The sequence below is a fragment of the Schistocerca piceifrons genome, chromosome 9 (genome assembly GCF_021461385.2).
Source record: "Schistocerca piceifrons isolate TAMUIC-IGC-003096 chromosome 9, iqSchPice1.1, whole genome shotgun sequence".
Taxonomy (NCBI): Eukaryota; Metazoa; Arthropoda; class Insecta; order Orthoptera; family Acrididae; genus Schistocerca; species Schistocerca piceifrons.
This window is the reverse complement of record NC_060146.1, coordinates 74,740,584-74,758,256: the sequence shown is the minus strand read 5'-3', so window position 1 is coordinate 74,758,256 and position 17,673 is coordinate 74,740,584. Positions and strand designations below refer to the sequence as shown.

The 17,673-nt window shown below is 43.3% G+C and overlaps 1 protein-coding gene across 1 annotated transcript in view; it reads right to left on the bottom strand.

The window, feature by feature from the left end:
- Positions 1–201: 201 nt before the first annotated feature.
- The window catches only part of LOC124717187 (arylalkylamine N-acetyltransferase 1-like), a 92,226-nt gene continuing 74,754 nt past the window's right edge, over positions 202–17,673 (bottom strand). Inside the window, exons 3-4 of the mRNA XM_047243963.1 lie at positions 13,691–13,985; positions 202–2,717 (exon numbers count right to left, since the gene is read on the bottom strand). Of these exons, the coding sequence (XP_047099919.1) occupies positions 2,519–2,717; positions 13,691–13,985 (494 nt within the window). The 3' untranslated portion in view covers positions 202–2,518. The remainder of the gene's footprint in view (positions 2,718–13,690; positions 13,986–17,673) is intronic.

Sequence of the window (17,673 nt, the reverse complement as noted above, 5' to 3'; positions counted from 1 at the left end):
TTATGCACTCAATTAATATTAAATTTAATGTAAATAATATATCCTTCTGAATGACTTTTCTTTTCATAGATTTTGTCCATTTGTATCCATGAAATTCAGTTTCAAGCTTTAAAATTGCTCTTATGAACCATTTGATAATGTGGACAAAGAACGTTATTTTCCTGTGCTCTTCAATTGTTATCAGTGTTCCAGCACCTGCTGTACAGTTTTTTCCTTTCATATGCATGGCTATTGCAAATATTTACTAATTTCTTCTAGAATCGCCACAGTTTTATTGGAATGCATAAGTACTAACACTGATCATAATTTTCATTGAACTCGGCATAACTCATTTTGTGCATATGTTTTCAGTGGTTAAAGTTACCTTTTGCAATAATTTACAATCTTGAATATATAGCATAGCTACAGAACTGGTTTGCATTTTCCTTTGAATAATACGTGTAGGACTGGTTGCATATAAGCGAGCAGTAATAATAATACACGGTGTTCATTCGTGGTCGTCAAGGAGTTAGGCACTTTAATTCCACCATCACAATACACATATTCGCTAATGAAATTCTTCATAAATAATGCATCACAGTTTGATAAGAACAATGATACCTCCAACACTAGGACAAGAATTAGCTTTGTTACCCATTATTGAAACTGCCAGTGGCCCTGAAAGGACTTCAATAAGCATCAAAATAAAGATTTTGACCGTTTGACCAATAATGTGAAACATCTAACAGGTAGCAAAACAATTTTTAAATCTGACCTAAACTTATTTTTCCCAGACAACTCCTTAGATTATATGAACGAATTTCTGTTTAAAAACCGGTATCCTGCAAACATGTGTATATATTCTGTAAAGTGGCGCGTTCCACATCATTTCGATAAAAGACTGATTCAAATTGTTTATGGAGCATATAATTAACCAATAGGTCGTTTCTATTAGAAACTATGCTGTTCCAGGGTAATAGTGTAACTGTTCTCATTTGTTTACTTCATTCTGTAGGTTTTCCGTAGTAGGGAAGACGTGTGTCACAGTGGCGAAGATGAACAAGTGTTCATAGCTCTGAAGGTATGAATCTTAGAGCTCATGTCTACTCTACGTTTTTTCTTGTTGTGTTCCATACAATCACGTCTCATAATATGGAATACATGAATGCAAAAATTGTTACATACTTGCTTTATGGCACGTCCTCTTCAAAGGAACCATCTCAGCATTTGTCTTAAGTGTTAGGAAAACATGTAAACCTTAAATGCACATGGCTGCATGGTGATCTGAACGTGAGTCCTCCAAGATGTGTGTGTGTGTGTGTGTGTGTGTGTGTGTGTGTGTGTGTGTGTGTGTGTGTGTTAGTGTATGTTGGTGTGAGTGAAAATGAGCGAGAGATACAAAGAGAGAGAGAGTAGACAACTGTAACAAAATTTATCAAAGCCAGGCATTAGTGGAGTTTCGCAGAATTTTGTGCTAATGCATCCAGGACTCATAGTAGTAGAGGACGGTGTGGTAAAGTGTCGATCGTATATTTTTGGACTGATCAGTACTGCTACATGCCAAAGAGTGGGCAAACCAGTTCTAATATACACCATGAATATTGTTAAAGATTTGAAACAGGAAGCTTGTTCCGGAATTTTTCATAACATCTGTTCGGATTTTCAGACCGCTCATGTAAATTAAGTCATTTTACATTCTGGATAAACAACTTATCTAAGCAGTACCTTGGGGCTAAAAAGTAGTTACTTGTTGTTTCCTTCTTTTCGATGATTGCACCCGTGAACCACTAATGTCTACACCCGGTAGGGAAATGTTGCCACACTACTCGTCGGGAGACGTGGCCAAGGTATTTCCCCAATAAGAGTTAGTTACATACGTTTATCATGCATAATGCTACAAATCAGACTATCTTCTGAATCCTTTCATAAACAAAGCTATCACCCGTTGTTATATCCTTTTGTAAAACCATCTCTGTTCTGTTACATTTGCCGACCGAAAACAGTCTGCTGCAGCCTTACGGTATTTTCCATGTACTAGGGCATCAAGATGACTGGAATACGTGTTGAAATCAGAATAACAAAAATGGGATCCTGTTGCGATGGCATTGGCCGCATTATCCCGTTAGATAGGGAAAGTGGTCACTATGTAAGCGTTCAGAAAATCGCGGGTGATTCATATATAAGTTACTTTCCTTTTCACTTAAAATGTTCGGTTGGATACCTTATATTACGTACATTCAGAATGTGTAGGCTTGACTTCTGTCAAGATGCACTGTTTTGTGAAAATCCAGTTTCCCCTGGAATGGTCGCTTTATGGTCACTTTGCCCCACGGTTCTCTGCATCTTGATCGTAGCCTAGTCAGGACTGCCTGTCGAGGCAGTACGTCACAGGATTCCTGCTTAAGCTCAGGCTAAGCTGGTGCCTAGAGGACAGTCACTCGTTGTGCACATTTTGTACTTGAAGTTGTATACAGCACTATTTTCTTTACTCTTTACCAGTTTGTACCGTCATACTTTTGCTGCTGCCGTTGCTTCGGCACTAGATGACCCTCTTGATGCAGGTAGCGACCTCCTTGTGGGGCTCGGCGGGTGTGAAGACGACATCCCCGTCTCGCTCGTACTGGGCATACGGCACGGAGAAGATGCATTCGAAGCCGAGCCGACTGGCGGCGCGCGCCGAGTAGTGGCTGGTGCAGTCAATACGAACCAGTGGGATGCCGTGTTGCTTCGCCAGCTCACTGTGAAAGAACCACACCAGCGATGATAGGCATTAACAGAGATCCCTGTTGTGACTGACAATTCGCAATTTTTCACAAACTTTTATTGATGTAAGTTCACGAGGTTGATGACTGAACATACAAACGAAAGGCAACGATAACGAAAAAAGTCTCCTAATAGAGGTAAACAAAAGTTCACTTCTCATTTTCCACAAAGGTTCATGGTAACACACTCACATACTAGTAACAGTCCAGTTCCGAGACGAAGACGTAATCTCCAACGGTCGCAGTGCACGAGGTCGGCATCCTGCTTGAATTGATCTTCGGACCTGGTTCTAGCCCCTAAATAGCTGCCTCCAGCCAATCAGGTTTTGGCGTAGTGATACTACCTGCAAGCCGTGGCTCGCGCTTCCCCTGCAGGAAGTAGTGCTCCATTGTCTTGTAAGTAAATAGCCGGTGTTTACCATGGTGCTTTAGGGTATGCCTTGGTCATAGGAAACCTCGTACTCTGTGGTGTTATGTGGGTTGCTGTCCCTCGGGGACTACCTGGGTTCCGGTTAAGCCTCTTTTTCACAGCACAGTCACAATTATTTTTTTCATCCAAGTAAAACATGAATGATATAATAATCTGATCAAAAGCATCTGGAAAGCTACTAGTGAAATATGGGCTCTTTTCCCCTTTGGCTTTGCGATGGCTTGTCTTAGCGTCTGGTTGGTTGGTTGGTTAGTTGGGTGGAGGGGACCAAACAGCGAGGTCATTGGTCCCATCGGTTTGGGGAAGGATGGTGAAGGATGTCGGCCATGCCCTTTCGAAGGAACCATTCCGGAATTCGCCTGAAGCGATTTAGGAAAATCATGGAAAACCTAAATCAAGATAGCTCGAGACAGGTTTGTACTGTCGTTCTTCTTCATTTGGGCTTTCCATGATTTCCCTAAATCGCTTCAGGTGAATTCCGGGCTGGTTCCTTCGAAAGGGCAAAGGGCATGGCCGACTTCTTCCCCACCCTTTTCCAATCCGATGGGACCAATGATCTCGCTGTTTGGTTCCCTGCCCCCGACCAACCAACCAGACCCCCACCGTACTGATAGTTTCCCCATATATCATACTATATATCATATTATCATATATCATATTATCACACTAACAATCAATATACATATATATAATTACCAACAAACGAAAGCAGCATTATACTAATAATATACTATAAGGTACTATGTACTTACAAGAGCAGTTGAATGGAATGGACAGTGTCTTGAAAGGAGGATATAAGATGAACATCAACAAAAGCAAAACAACGATAATGGAATGTAGTCGCATTAAGTCGGGTGATGTTGAGGGAATTAGATTAGGAAATGAGACACTTAAAGTAGTAACGGAGTTTTGCTATTTGGGGAGCAAAATAACTGATGATGGTCGAAGTAGAGAGGATATAAAATGTAGACTGGCAATGGCAAGGAAAGCGTTTCTGAAGAAGAAGAATTTGTTAACATCGAGTATAGATTTAAGTGCCAGAAAGTCATTTCTGAAAGTATTTGTATGGAGTGTAGCCATGTATGGAAGTGAAACATGGACGATAAATAGTTTGGACAAGAAGAGAATAGAAGCTTTCGAAATGTGGTGCTACAGAAGAATGCTGAAGATTAGATGGGTAGATCACATAACTAATGAGGAAGTATTGAATAGGATTGGGGAGAAGAGGAGTTTGTGGCACAACTTGACCAGAAGAAGGGATCGGTTGGTAGGACATGTTCTGAGGCATCAAGGGATCACCAATTTAATATTGGAGGACAGCGTGGAGGGTAAAAATCGTAGAGGGAGACCAAGAGATGAATACACTAAGCAGATTCAGAAGGATGTAGGTTGCAGTAGGTACTGGGAGATGAAAAAGCTTGCACAGGATAGAGTAGCATGGAGAGCTGCATCAAACCAGTCTTAGGACTGAAGACCACAACAACAACAACAACAACAACAACAACAACTACATACTATATTATATATACTATATTACTATACACTATAATAATACTAATATATATATATATATATATATATATATATATATATATATAATGACTATTAGTGTAATGCTACTTTAGTTTGTTGGTAATTTTCATGTAGGTCATGCTCCTGGGGTGTCATGTGGGATGCGAGGCCTCCTTACAATGTGCCTGTATTGGCTCACAGTGTTGCCTCAGAGTCTGTAGCGCCATGTGCTGTGCTGTGCCTTGCGATGGAGCCTCTCCTGGTGAAGTTCTTTCCTGTGGACTTCCCAGCAACTGAGAAATACATATCAGCGATTCGATATGGAACGTTCAGTTAGTTCAGACTCGATGTTGACTTGGCTTGAAGATTCTACCAAGTTGCCAATTGAATCCACTGTTTTAAGATTTAATGTACTGTTAGTAAACCACGTGGATAAACAGTCCAGTTGCCTGGAAACGACTGTATGAAGAATTTTTGAGACTTTTCAGGGTTGTCGTCTGACCAACACTGGGGCCTAAATGTAAACAGTAGCGCTCCATTGGAACAAAAGGTCACACTGAGGAGGAATGGCAGCCAGTTATTCTTCAAGGCCGAAGCGACAGTAACGGTTACGACAGGGTCTGTAGCCAATTCGAGGTTCCAACTCATCCCACAGGTGCTCCATTGGGTTCTGTTTGGAACCCGATACAGGCCAGGCCACTTCACCAGCGTCATTAGGGATAAACAATTGTCCCCACAGATGCTGCTTTACGATGGGGAACCTGCGTCTCCTTACTGTTCCTTTAATGCAAACAATACACAATTCTGTGAAATGTGTTCACATCCTTCAGTATTGAGCGTTTTCTTAAATACAATAAGGGGACTAAACCATAATCAAGAAGATCATTCCTAGACTATAACGCCAACTCCTCTGTACTCCGCCAATGGCACTACACTTGATGGTAGGGAACACTTTCTAGGTGTTTACCAAACCCATGTCCTTCCTTAGGAGTGCCACAGGGTATAGAATGATTCATCTCTCGTTTCCAGTCATCCACCGCCCACCTGAAGTGTCACTTAGGACTGGCTACAAAAATATGTTGCTAATAAAGATTGGCATTCTTTTTAACTCCCTTTTTTCTGTTATCAGTCTTCTAACTGGTTTGATGGGACCCTCCACGACTTCCTCTCGTGTGCCAACCTTCTCATCTCAGAGTAGCTCTTTGTCGTCAAACTTTTGTTGAATATTCCCGCCTCTGTCTTCCCCTGCAGATTTTACCTTCTATAGATGCCTCTAGTACCATGGAAGTTAATACCTGATGTTTCAACAGATGTTCTACCATCCTGTCCGTTCTTCTTGTCAGTGTTTTCCACACTTTCCTTTCCCCACCAATTCTACAGAGAACTACTTCGTTTCTTACCTTGTCACTCCACACAATTTTCAACATTGTTCTGTAGCACCAAATCTCCACAACTCAAAGGGCTCGATGGTATTCTGTTCTTGTTTCCCACCGTCCATGTTTCACTACCATAAAATGCTGTGCTCCAAACCTACATTCTCAGAAATTTCTTCCTCAAATTAAGACCTATGTTTGATACTAATAGACTTCTATTGGCCAGAAATAGCCTTCTCGGAAGTCTTGGTCTACCTTTTATGTTCTTCCTGTTCGGCCTGTTGTGGATTGTTTTGCTGCTTTGGTATCAGAATTCCTTAACTTTGTCTACTTCGTGACCATGAATCCTGATGTTAAGTTTCTCTCTGTTATAATTTCTGCTACTTCTCATTATCTTCGTCTTTTATCCATTTACTCTCAGTCCATACTATGTACCGATTAGACTGTTCATTCCATTCAACAGATCCTCTAATTCTTCTTCATTTTCACTGAGGATAGCAATGTCATAAGAATCTTAAAACTGGCATCCTTTACCTAGAATTTTAATTCCACTCTTGAATCTTTTTAACTCTCCACATGCAGCCACTGTGCTAGATGGACTGCTGGTATAACTTTTGAACTCATGAATGAGTCCTCGTGTTCATTTAATGCGACTTTTACAACAGCTCTCCGCAAAGCTGGAAGGTCCCCATCTGTCAATACATGGTATCTGCCTGGTCTTGTTTAACCTACTTCTACATGGTTACTCTGTAATTCACACTTTAAGTGCCTGGCAGAGTGTTCATCGAATCATCTTCATACTACTTCTACACCATTCCACTCTCGCATGAAACACCTAAATCTTTCCGTTCGAACTCTGGTTTTCTTATTTTATTATGATGAACATTTCTCCCTACGTAGGAGGGTGTCAACAAAATATTTTCGCATTCGGCAGAGAAAGCTGGTGATTGAAATTTCGTAAATAGACCTCGCCGCAAAGAAAATCGCCTTTGTTTCAGTGTCTGCACCCCAACTCATGTATTATATCAGTGACACTCTCACCCCTACTGCGCGATAACACGAAACGAGCTGCCCTTCTTTGCACTTTTTCGATGTCCTCCGTCAATCCTACCTGATAGGGATCCCACACCGCGCAGTAATATTCCAGCAGAGGATGGACAGGTGTAATGTAGGGGTTTGTCGCATTTTCTGTGTTCTGCCAACAAAGCACAGTCTTTGTTTCGCCTTCCCCACAATATTATCTATGTGGTCTTTCCAATTTAAGTTGCTCGTAATTGTAACTCCTAGGTATGTAGTCGAATTGACAGCCCTTAGATTTATGCGATTTGTCGTACACCCGAAATTTATCGGATTTCTTTTAGTACCCATGCGGATGACCTCGCAATTTTCTTTGTTTAGTGCTAATTGCCACTTTTCTCACCATACAGAAATCCTCTCTAAATCATTTTGTAACTCGAATGGATTTTCTGATGATTTTACTAGACGGTATATTATAGCATCACCTGCAAACAATCTGAGGGGGCTGCTCAGATTATCACCTAGATCATTTATGTAGATCAGGAACAGCAGAGGGCCTATGACACTACCTTGCGGAACGCCAGATATCTCTTCAGTTCTACTCGATGATTTACCATCCATCACTACGAACTCTGACCTCTCTGAGAAGAAATCAAGAATCCAGTCACACAACTTAGACGATACTCCATAAGCACGCAATTTGATTAATAGTCGCTTGTGAGAAACGGTATTAACAGCCTTATGGAAATCTAGGAATATGGAAACGATCTGAGATCCCTTGTCGAAAGCACTCATTACTTCATGGGAATAAAGAGCTAGCTGCGTTGCACAAGAACGATATTTTCTGAATCCGTGTCGGTTATGTATCAATAAGTCACTTTATTCAACGTGAGTCATAATGTTCGAGTACAGTATGTACTCCGAAATCCTACTGCAAATTGAGGTCAGTGATATGGGCCTGTAATTCAATGGGTTACTCCTATTTCCTTTCTTGAATATTGGTGTGACCTGTGCTACTTTCCAATCTTTAGGAACAGACATTTCGTCAAGTGACCGGTTGTATATGATTGCTAAGAAAGGCGCTATTGTGTCTGCTTACTCTGAAAGGAACCTGATTGATTTACGATCTGGACCGGAAGACTTGCCTTCCTTAAGTGATTTGAGTTGTTTCGCAACACCTAAGATATCTACTTTTATGTCACTCATGCTAACAGCTGTTCTGGTTTCGAATTCTGGAATATTTACTTCGTCTTCTTTCGTGAAGGAATAACTCCGCTTTAGTGGCACCGTCATCGGTAACACTTCCATCGCTATCGCGCAGTGACGGTATTGACTGTTTTTTGCCCCTGGTCTACTTTACATACGAACAGAATCTCTTTGGGTTTTCTACCATATTTTGAGACAATGTTTCATTGTTGAAACTACAAGGTGTGTTTTTAAGTAAGTACCGTTTTGAAATTAAAAAAAAAAAAGACGTGCTAAGATTTCTCAATAATTTTATTTTTAAATGAAAGCCTGTACCTCAAAATACTTTTCTACATAACTTCCGTCAATATTGAGGTACTTGCCATAACGTTGTACCAGTTTTTGAATACCCTCCTCATAAAAGTCTGCCGCCTGACTTGTTAACCACTGCATCACCACCGTTTAGACTTCGTCATCGTCTTGAAGACGCTGACCGCCCAGGTGTTTCTTCAAGTGCAGGAACAGATGGTAGTCACTGGGCGCAAGATCAGGGCTGTACAGAGGACGATCTAGAGTTTCCCATCGAAAAGATGTGATCGAGATCATTTGTCTAATTCGCCACATGCGTACGGGCATTGTCTTGCAGCAAGACGATGCCCTTGCTCAACTTTCATTGACTGTTGCTTTGATTCTGGTGTGACATAGGCCACCCATGTTTCATCGCCCGTAACAATTTGGCTTAAGAAATCATAACCGCCGTTGTGGCACCGCTCAAGGAAAGTCAATGCAGTGTGTAAACGTTTCGTTTTGTGCACATCCGTCAACATTTTCGGTACCCAACGTGCGCACAATTTTCGATAATTCAAGTGCTCGGTCACAATGCCATACAAAACACTACGAGAAACGTTAGGAAAGTCATCCCGCAAGGAGGAAATCGCAAAGCGTCTGTTTTCTCTCACCTTATTGTCCACTTACTGCACCAAACTTTCATTAACGTCCGTAGGACGCCCACTCCGTTGTTCATCATGCACATTTGTGCGGCCATCTTTAAATCTTCTCACCCACTTTCTTACCATTCCATCGCTCATAATGTTTTCTCCGTAAACTGTACAGATCTCACGATGAATATCGTTCGCTTTTAGGCCTTTAGGACTAAGAAATCTTATAAGAGTCCGTACTTCACAGTCGGCGGGACTCACGATTATCGGAGGCATCTGAAACACTCAGTACACAACGAAGAATCAGACTGTAATGGCGTCAGTGCGTAGATTAAGGTACAGGCTTTCATGTAAAAATAAAATTATTGAGATATCTTAGCAAGTCTTTTTTTTAATTTCAAAATGGTACTTACTTAAAAAACACGCCTCGTACTAAAAGCATCTCGCATTGACGTCCGCACTAAACCTGTGGTCGATCCTTTGCGTTTACGCTTTACAATCACATCACCTCAACAACAGAGGAAATGGGCAGGTTTAAGACAGTGATGCATTTGCCAATCAGGTAGCATCCAGTGACTTGTCCACAATCGAAGTCACTGTGAGGCGTAGCGCCGTATAACGATCCTGCCTTGGAGGCGGTTCAGTGGGAGATGTGTCTCAGAGCTGGATAGTGACAGATGGTGACGCGAGACTGGACGCGCACGTAGTTTATGTATCAGCCGATAGAGGACAATATTGGATAGGGGGACTGTGATTTTAGTTTCGATTGTGCCCACTAGAGTGCACTAAAGTAATAGAATGTTTTTCATAAACTGTTCTAGTATTTTCGTAAAGTGTTATTATGTCTTTTTGTGTATGTAAAATGTTAAAAATGTGTTTTAGCAGTATGAATGATGCGTGAGTGTGGTTTAAGGTTAATATGGAGATAATTGTTTAACGAGTTATGTTGTGGAATTTAGTGTGGGAAGATTTCGAAGAAGTAGGGATATGGACAAAGGGGATTTTTGTAGAATAGATTTGTAAAGTAAGTTTATGGTAAAGGGAAAGTTAATTCAGGTATAAATAACAATAGTAAATAACTTTATCCATAAGCAAAACTTCAGCATATTAGATAATTACGTCGGTAAAAAGTGCAGTTGTTAGGTTTACTATTTTGCGATTGGTTATTGATGAAACGCGGACTGACGCGGAAGAATGTTGTTTTGCTATTGGCTGTTGAGTAAACTGACCAATGGTAAAGCAATATTCTTCGCGCGCCTTTCTCTGCTGGTAGAGAAGACTTAGAGTATGCTACAGTAGACTGGGAGCCTAGCTATAAAACAGTTCGGACGTGTGCAGTAGTAGTTCCGATGGAAATGATAAGTTGCTCGATCTAGCAGTGTTTCATACATCAAAAGTGTGGTAAAGTGACGGCATAATTATTCCGATGTGTGTGTAGAAATTTCGGCATTTTTAAGTGAATTTTGTGACGAGAAAAGACATAAATTCCTCGTGGCGTATTGAGCAGGTCGGTGGCTAAAAACTGCGACTGCATTTGGCACCGACAGGCTTAATATTTGGCGAGCATTCTCAATCAAAAACAATCCGCATTTTTTTAGCTAATACGTTTTCGGGAAATGCAACACCATAAACTTGCTAACGTGAGTGAAAGGGATTGTGATTGTGTTAAGACTAGCACAGCCTTGGTAGTGATATAGTAATTAACCCTTTCGTGAGCCGCGGGAAACATGCTTCCCACTACAGTGAATTCGCTCCTAGTCCCGTGGGATTCACAGTTCCCACCTCTGTACGGTGCTACCACCTAGTGAACAGTATAGGGTACTACTTCCAATCGGAAGTTCCCGCCGTTTTTGCTGTACCTTCGCGCAGAGGCATTGTATAGCTGAGTGTTGCTCTGTAGAGGAGCCTTTCAGTGCTGTCTGCGTGACATTTTGTGATTTTTTTCCTCAAAGCTATAGTATAAGGTAAATACTTTTGATTTACCCAAATTTATGAAGGAAAACGTAAAATTGGAAAGTGGATGATTCCAGTTTGAAACAAAAGGAGCCATTTCTGCAGTAAAATGGATGGATAACCGACCAGTCACTTTCCTGTCGCCGGACGGTTTGGCCGTGCGGTTCTAGGCGCTTCAGTCTGGAACCGCGTGACTGCTACGGTCGCAGGTTCGAATCCTGCCTCGGGCATGGGTGTGTGTGATGTCCTTAGGTTAGTTAGCTTTAAGTAGTTCTAAGTTCTAGGGGACTGATGACTACAGATGTTAAGTCCCATAGTGCTCAGAGCCATTTGAAGCATTTGAACTTTCCTGTCCTCAATTCATGACCCACGAGAAACAGCCACAGTGAAAAGGAAAAACAAGGGTGGTACTAGTACAGAGATTTCTTGTCCTGAAGTTGTGGCAGAATATAACAAACTAATGGGTGGTGTCGATAAGTTTGATCAATTACGAGAAAGGTATGCTACTGGCAGACGTTCTGTAAAATGTTGGCACAGAATATTTTATTTCCTAGTGGACGTTTCTGCAGTGAACAGTTTTATCCTGTGGAAAATAAGTAAAAGAGAAAGTGGACAGCATGATCAGCTCACATACAGTATCCATATAGCCAGACAATTTATTGTTGGCTTCTCATCCCAAAAAAGGCGTGGACAAAAACCTGTCTTTCTGGCAAAAAGGGGTAAAGTACCTGAAGAGTTTCGTCATGTGGGTGTAGGGGAGCATCAACCCATTTTAGGAGAAACCTACTGGACGTGCCGTCATTGTAGTACCAAAGCTGCGGAAAAGAGCACTCGCTCTGTTTGTACATATTGTCAAATACCACTTTACATAGACCCATGTTTCAGAAAATTTCATGGCAAGTAATTGTGAACAATCATTGTAACAAGAGAAGTAAATTTATCAAATAAATATGACATATATTGAAAAAGTTGATTTGTCATTTAACTCCAAGGAAGGGCAGTGGGAAGAATAAATGGTTCAAATGGCTCTGAGCACTATGCGACTTAACTTCTGAGGCCATCAGTCGCCTACAACTTAGAACTAATTAAACCTAACTAACCTAAGGACATCAGACACATCCATGCCCGAGGCAGGATTCGAACCTGCGACCGTAGCGGTCGCGCGGTTCCAGGCTGAAGCGCCTAGAACTGCTTGGCCACTCCGGCTGGCTATTGAGCATTTCCTGTAAATAACATCATCGGCTCCAGACTGTAGCGCATAGAAGCGCACGGCCATACCGGCCGGCAGTGGGAAGAATACGTCCCTCCTTGTTGTGTGACCTCACTTTCACAGTTGGAGCAAATTTGATATTCTGTATGATAAATATACCTATCTGTTGACTACTATCTGATCTCAATTCATTAAAAAAACTGCTCAATAATTTTGCCCACAAAAGGGTTACGCACGAAATTTCCAACCTTTCATTTCGTGAGAAAACTTTCTCCCGAAACGTAGATTAGTGACTTTAATTGCAGCCTAGCTCACGTCGAAGTACAGTAGGTTTCACTCGGCTTCCCTACTGATGATATGCTGATGGTTCAAATGGCTCTGAGCACTATGGGATTTAACATCTGAGGTCATCAGTCCCCTAGAACCAGGGTGCGATTTGTGCTTTTACCAGTAGGGGGGATGTCTTAGGGGGTTAGTATAATTACATATGTTACTAGCTTGGACCGTGGCGTTACCCATGGTTAAACATTTACTTATAAATAGATATTAATGCCGAAGCTCACTATTCACTCGTGTACACTATCAGAAAAGCCATCCCTTGTTATATCTTTAAAAGTACATTATAGGTAAAGCTTATTTACAAAATCACTACATACAGGTATACGAGAGGAATTCAAAAAGTAGAGGCCCATTTGTGAAAAGCTGTACTTATTCTGATGTTAGAAAACTGAAACATATTAATAGTAAGACTTACTAAAAACTTTCAGTGTTCGGCTCCACAAATTTAAATTATATGTAAAGTTTTACTCCAGTGCGTGCGAAATAAACATCCCAGGTTGGGATGCATAAACTAAAACCAGAGGAGGGGATGGTCTGATGCAGAGAGGGGGAAATCCCCCCCCTCTCATCCCCCCCTGCAAATCGCACACTGAAGGTTAGGACTACTTATACCTAACTAACCTAAGGACATCACACACACCCATGCCCGAGGCAGGATTCGAACCTGCGACCGTAGCAGCCACGCAGTTCCGGACTGAAGCGCCTAGAACCGCAAGGCCACCGCGGCCGGCTGATATGCTGAGACAATGTTCACAGGTAGGTGCAGGTCGTAAAGGGACGGAAAGAACCGCGCTGCCGCAACTGACCTCTTTTGATTTATTAGTATACTGTGAACTGCTTCTGTACTGACAACAGAATGGTTCCCACCCCCTTTTATACTGGCTGTTTCCCCTATCAGTCAATTCTGCGAAGCTGTTGGTATAAACTTCTCTCCTTGGGTGCCGGTTCTAACAGAGTGTAGAGGCAGGGTAGGGTGGGTCGGGAGCGCCAACCTGGAGCGGCTGATGAGTGCCGTGGCGAGTCCTCGGCCGCGGGCAGCGGTGTCTACGCTGACGACGCGAACCTCGAGCTGGCGGCGGTCCGCTGGGTCGGGGAAGCGGCTGGCCAGCTCCGCTGAGGCGCGGGCGTCCACGAAGGTGAGCAGCTGCAGGATGCGCCGGAAGCGCGGGTTGGGGCACTGCGCAGCCGCCGACTCCCCCTCCGCCTCGCCGCCCGGCTCGTGGATGCCGTTGATGCAGACCGCCAGCATCTCGCCCGACGCCGCGTCCACCGCCATCAGCGACAGGTCTGCACATCCAGAAGGTCACCTCACAACATTACTGGCAGTGTCGTCACCTCACACACGACACAACATATCACTACCAATTATTGCACTACTGGCCATTAAAATTGCTACACCAAGACGAATTGCAGATAATAAACCGGTATTCATTGGACACATATATTATACTAGAACTGACATGTGATTACATTTTCAAGCAATTTGCGTGCATAGATCCTGAGAAATCAGTACCCAGAACAACCACCTCTGGCCGTAATAACGGCCTTGATACGCCTGGGCATTGGGTCAAACAGAGCTTGGATGGCGTGTACATGTACAGCTGCCCATGCAGCTTCACCATACCACAGTTCATCAAGAGTAGTGACTGGCGTATTGTGACGAGCCAGTTGCTCGGCCACCATTCACCAGACGTTTTCAGTTGGTGAGAGATCTGGAGAATGTGCTGGCCAGGGCAGCAGTCGAACATTTTCTGTATACAGAAAGGCCCGTATGTGACCTGCAACACGCGGTAGTGCATTATTCTGCTGCAATTAAGGGTTTCGCAGGGATCGAATGAAAGGTAGAGCCACGGGTCGTAACACATCCGAAATGTAACGTCCACTGTTCAAAGTGCCGTCAACGCGAACAAGAGGTGACCGAGACATGTAACCAATGGCGCCCCATACCATTACGCCGGGTGACGGGCCATTATGGCGATGACGAATACACGCTTCCAAAGTGTGTTCACCGCGATGTCGTCAAACACAGAAGCGTCCATCACGATGCTGTAAACAGAACCTGGATTCATCCGAAAAAATGACGTTTTGCCATTCGTGCACCCAGGTTCGTCGTTGAGTACACCATCGCAGGCGCTCCTGTGTGTGATGCAGCGTTAAGGATAACCGCAGGAATGGTCTCCGAGATTAGTCTATGCTGCTGCAAACGTCGTCGAACTGTTCGTGCAGATGGTTGTTGTCTTGTAAACGTCCCCATCTGTTGGCTCAGGGATCGAGACGTGGCGGCACGATCCGTTACAGCCATGCGGATAAGATGCCTGTCATCTCGACTGCTAGTGATACGAGGCCGTTGGGATCCAGTAGGCATTCCGTATTACCCTCCGGAACCCACAAATTCCATATTCTGCTAACTGTCATTGGATTTCGACAAACTCGAGCAGCAATGTCGCGATACGATAAACCGCAATCGCGATAGGCTACAATCCGACGTTTATCAAAGTCGGAAACGTGATGGTACGCATTTCTCCTCCTTACACGAGGCATCACAACAACGTTTCACCAGGCAACGCCGGTCAACTGCTCTTCGTGTACGAGAAATCGGTTGGAAACTTTGCTCATGTCAGCACTTTGTAGGTGTCGCCACCGGCGCCAACGTTGTGTGAATGCTCTGAAAAGCTAATCATTTGCATATCACAGCATCTTCTTCCTGTCGGTTAAATGTCGCGTCTGTAGCACGTCATCTTCGTGGTGTAGCACTTTTTATGGCCAGTAGTGTAGGAGGTGAAAAACAAAGCTTACATATACACATCGTAATTATAGAAATAGTGTAGTACTTAGAAAGGGCGTTCAATAAATAATGGAACACATTTTTTTTCTAATCATGTTGGTTCTGCTCAGGATTTCAATACACCTTTTTTTCAATGCAATCTCCTTTCAGTGCGACGGCCTCACTGACAGGATCTGCATGCCCACATGGTACCACTTAACTGATCCACGTCGGAGTCAACGGCTTGCTGCGTTAATAGCTTCCCAACCATCCATGTATTATAGTATGAAGGCTTTCACGACCGGATGATATATCTTCTGGTAAACCATCCGGGATGTAAGGTCGTGGTCTATGAAAGTCTTCAGCTCCTAACGTTTCGTCCAGAGCTGCGCTGGACATCTTCAGAGGGGTGTTTCTCCTCCGGTGAGTCTTGCCGGCAAGACTCACCGGAGGAGAAACACCCCTCTGAAGATGTCCAGCGCAGCTCTGGACGAAACGTTAGGAGCTGAAGACTTTCATAGACCACGACTTTACATCCCGGAAGGTTTACCAGAAGACATCCATGTATTGCTGCCCACAGAGTGCATCCTTCATTGGACCAAAGAAATTGAAGCCGGAATGTGCGAGGTCCAGGCTGCTGGTCGGATGAGGAGGAACTCTTGTGGGCTCCTCTCGGGACACTGGACGCATTCGGGAGGACGGCGGTTCAATCCCGCGTCCGGCCATCCTGATTTAGGTTTTCCGTGATTTCCGTAAATCGCTCCAGGCAAATGCCGGGATGGTTCCTTTGAAAGGGCACGGCCGACTTCCTTCCCCATCCTTCCCTAATCCGATGAGACCGATGACCTCGCTGTCTGGTCTCCTTCCCCAAACAACCCCCAAGCTCCTTTCGGCTGCGCAGACTTGTTTGAGGCCTTGGGTTGTCATGGAGACGGGGAAGTCCGCTTCCATTTTTGTGGCTACGAACACGTTGAAGCCGTTTCTTCAGTTTCCTTTTGCAGCACAGTACACATTCAAATTGATCGCTGCGCCATGAGAGGACATCAAACAGAATAACCCATTCAGAGACCCAGGAGACCTTACCGGCTTTGAAAAGCTCTTTGAGAAACAGGTAGTGTGGCGCCACTCCATATAATCCTGTTTTGTTTCCGTTTCGGACTGATGAAACCATGTTTTATCGCGTGTGACGATGTTCGATAAAAATTGTCACTGTCAGCCTCGTGATGCGCAAGCAGTTGCACGGAGATGGCCCATATTTATTTATTTATTTATTTATTTACACGTCTAGTTTTGTAGGACCGAATTGTGGAGCAAGTATCCAAGGTCAGTACATGAAATTGCAACATAAAAGGAACAACAAATGAAACAAAATGTTTATGAACCCAAAGACGTCAAGCCATAAGTTTATTTAAACGCAATCAACAATGTAACATAGGAATCAGCTTAATTTTTCAAGGGACTCTTCGACAGAACAGAAGGAGTGACCCATGAGGAAACTCCTCGTTTCGATTTGAAAGCGCGTGTAATGCTGCTAGAATTTTTTAATTCTTTTGATAGCTTACTGAAAATGGATGCAGCAGTATACTGCACAAGATTTAAGAAAGTGCGATATAAATGCAGACTGGTTTTCTACCTGGTATTAACTGAGAGAAGGCCGCAAATTCTTGGAAATGAGCTGATGGTGTTAACAAGAAACGACAGTAATATATATAGATGTATATATATATATATATATATAGCCATATTAGTGAACAGGGGTCAACAAGAGGTTCGCAAACTTGCACCACTTATTGCCCAAACTGCCCGTTTCTGAGCAAAAAATATCCTTCGTTGCTACTTACGGTCTTGTGTTAGGCAGTGAGGAAGCCAGCGGGCTCACACCTTTGAGCACCCTAACTGGTGGAGGAACGTGACTGCGCTGCTAACAGAGACGTCCAGTTGAGCAGCGAGGTGTACGACTGTGATCCGTCCATGACTTCGAATGAGAGTATCCGCACGTTCCAACACTGCAAGAGTCACAGGGGATCGGACAGGTTTGCATGACATTATTGCATTGACGCCAGAAGCCTCTCCCAACGACTCACAGTGCTTTTGTTCACTGACAGGTTTCTGTGGACATTTTGCAAGTGCCTGTGAATATCTGCGGTGCTCTGGTTTTCCTTCAAAAGAGAATAAAAGAGAGTTCTCTGATTTGAACGCAATCCTGTTACA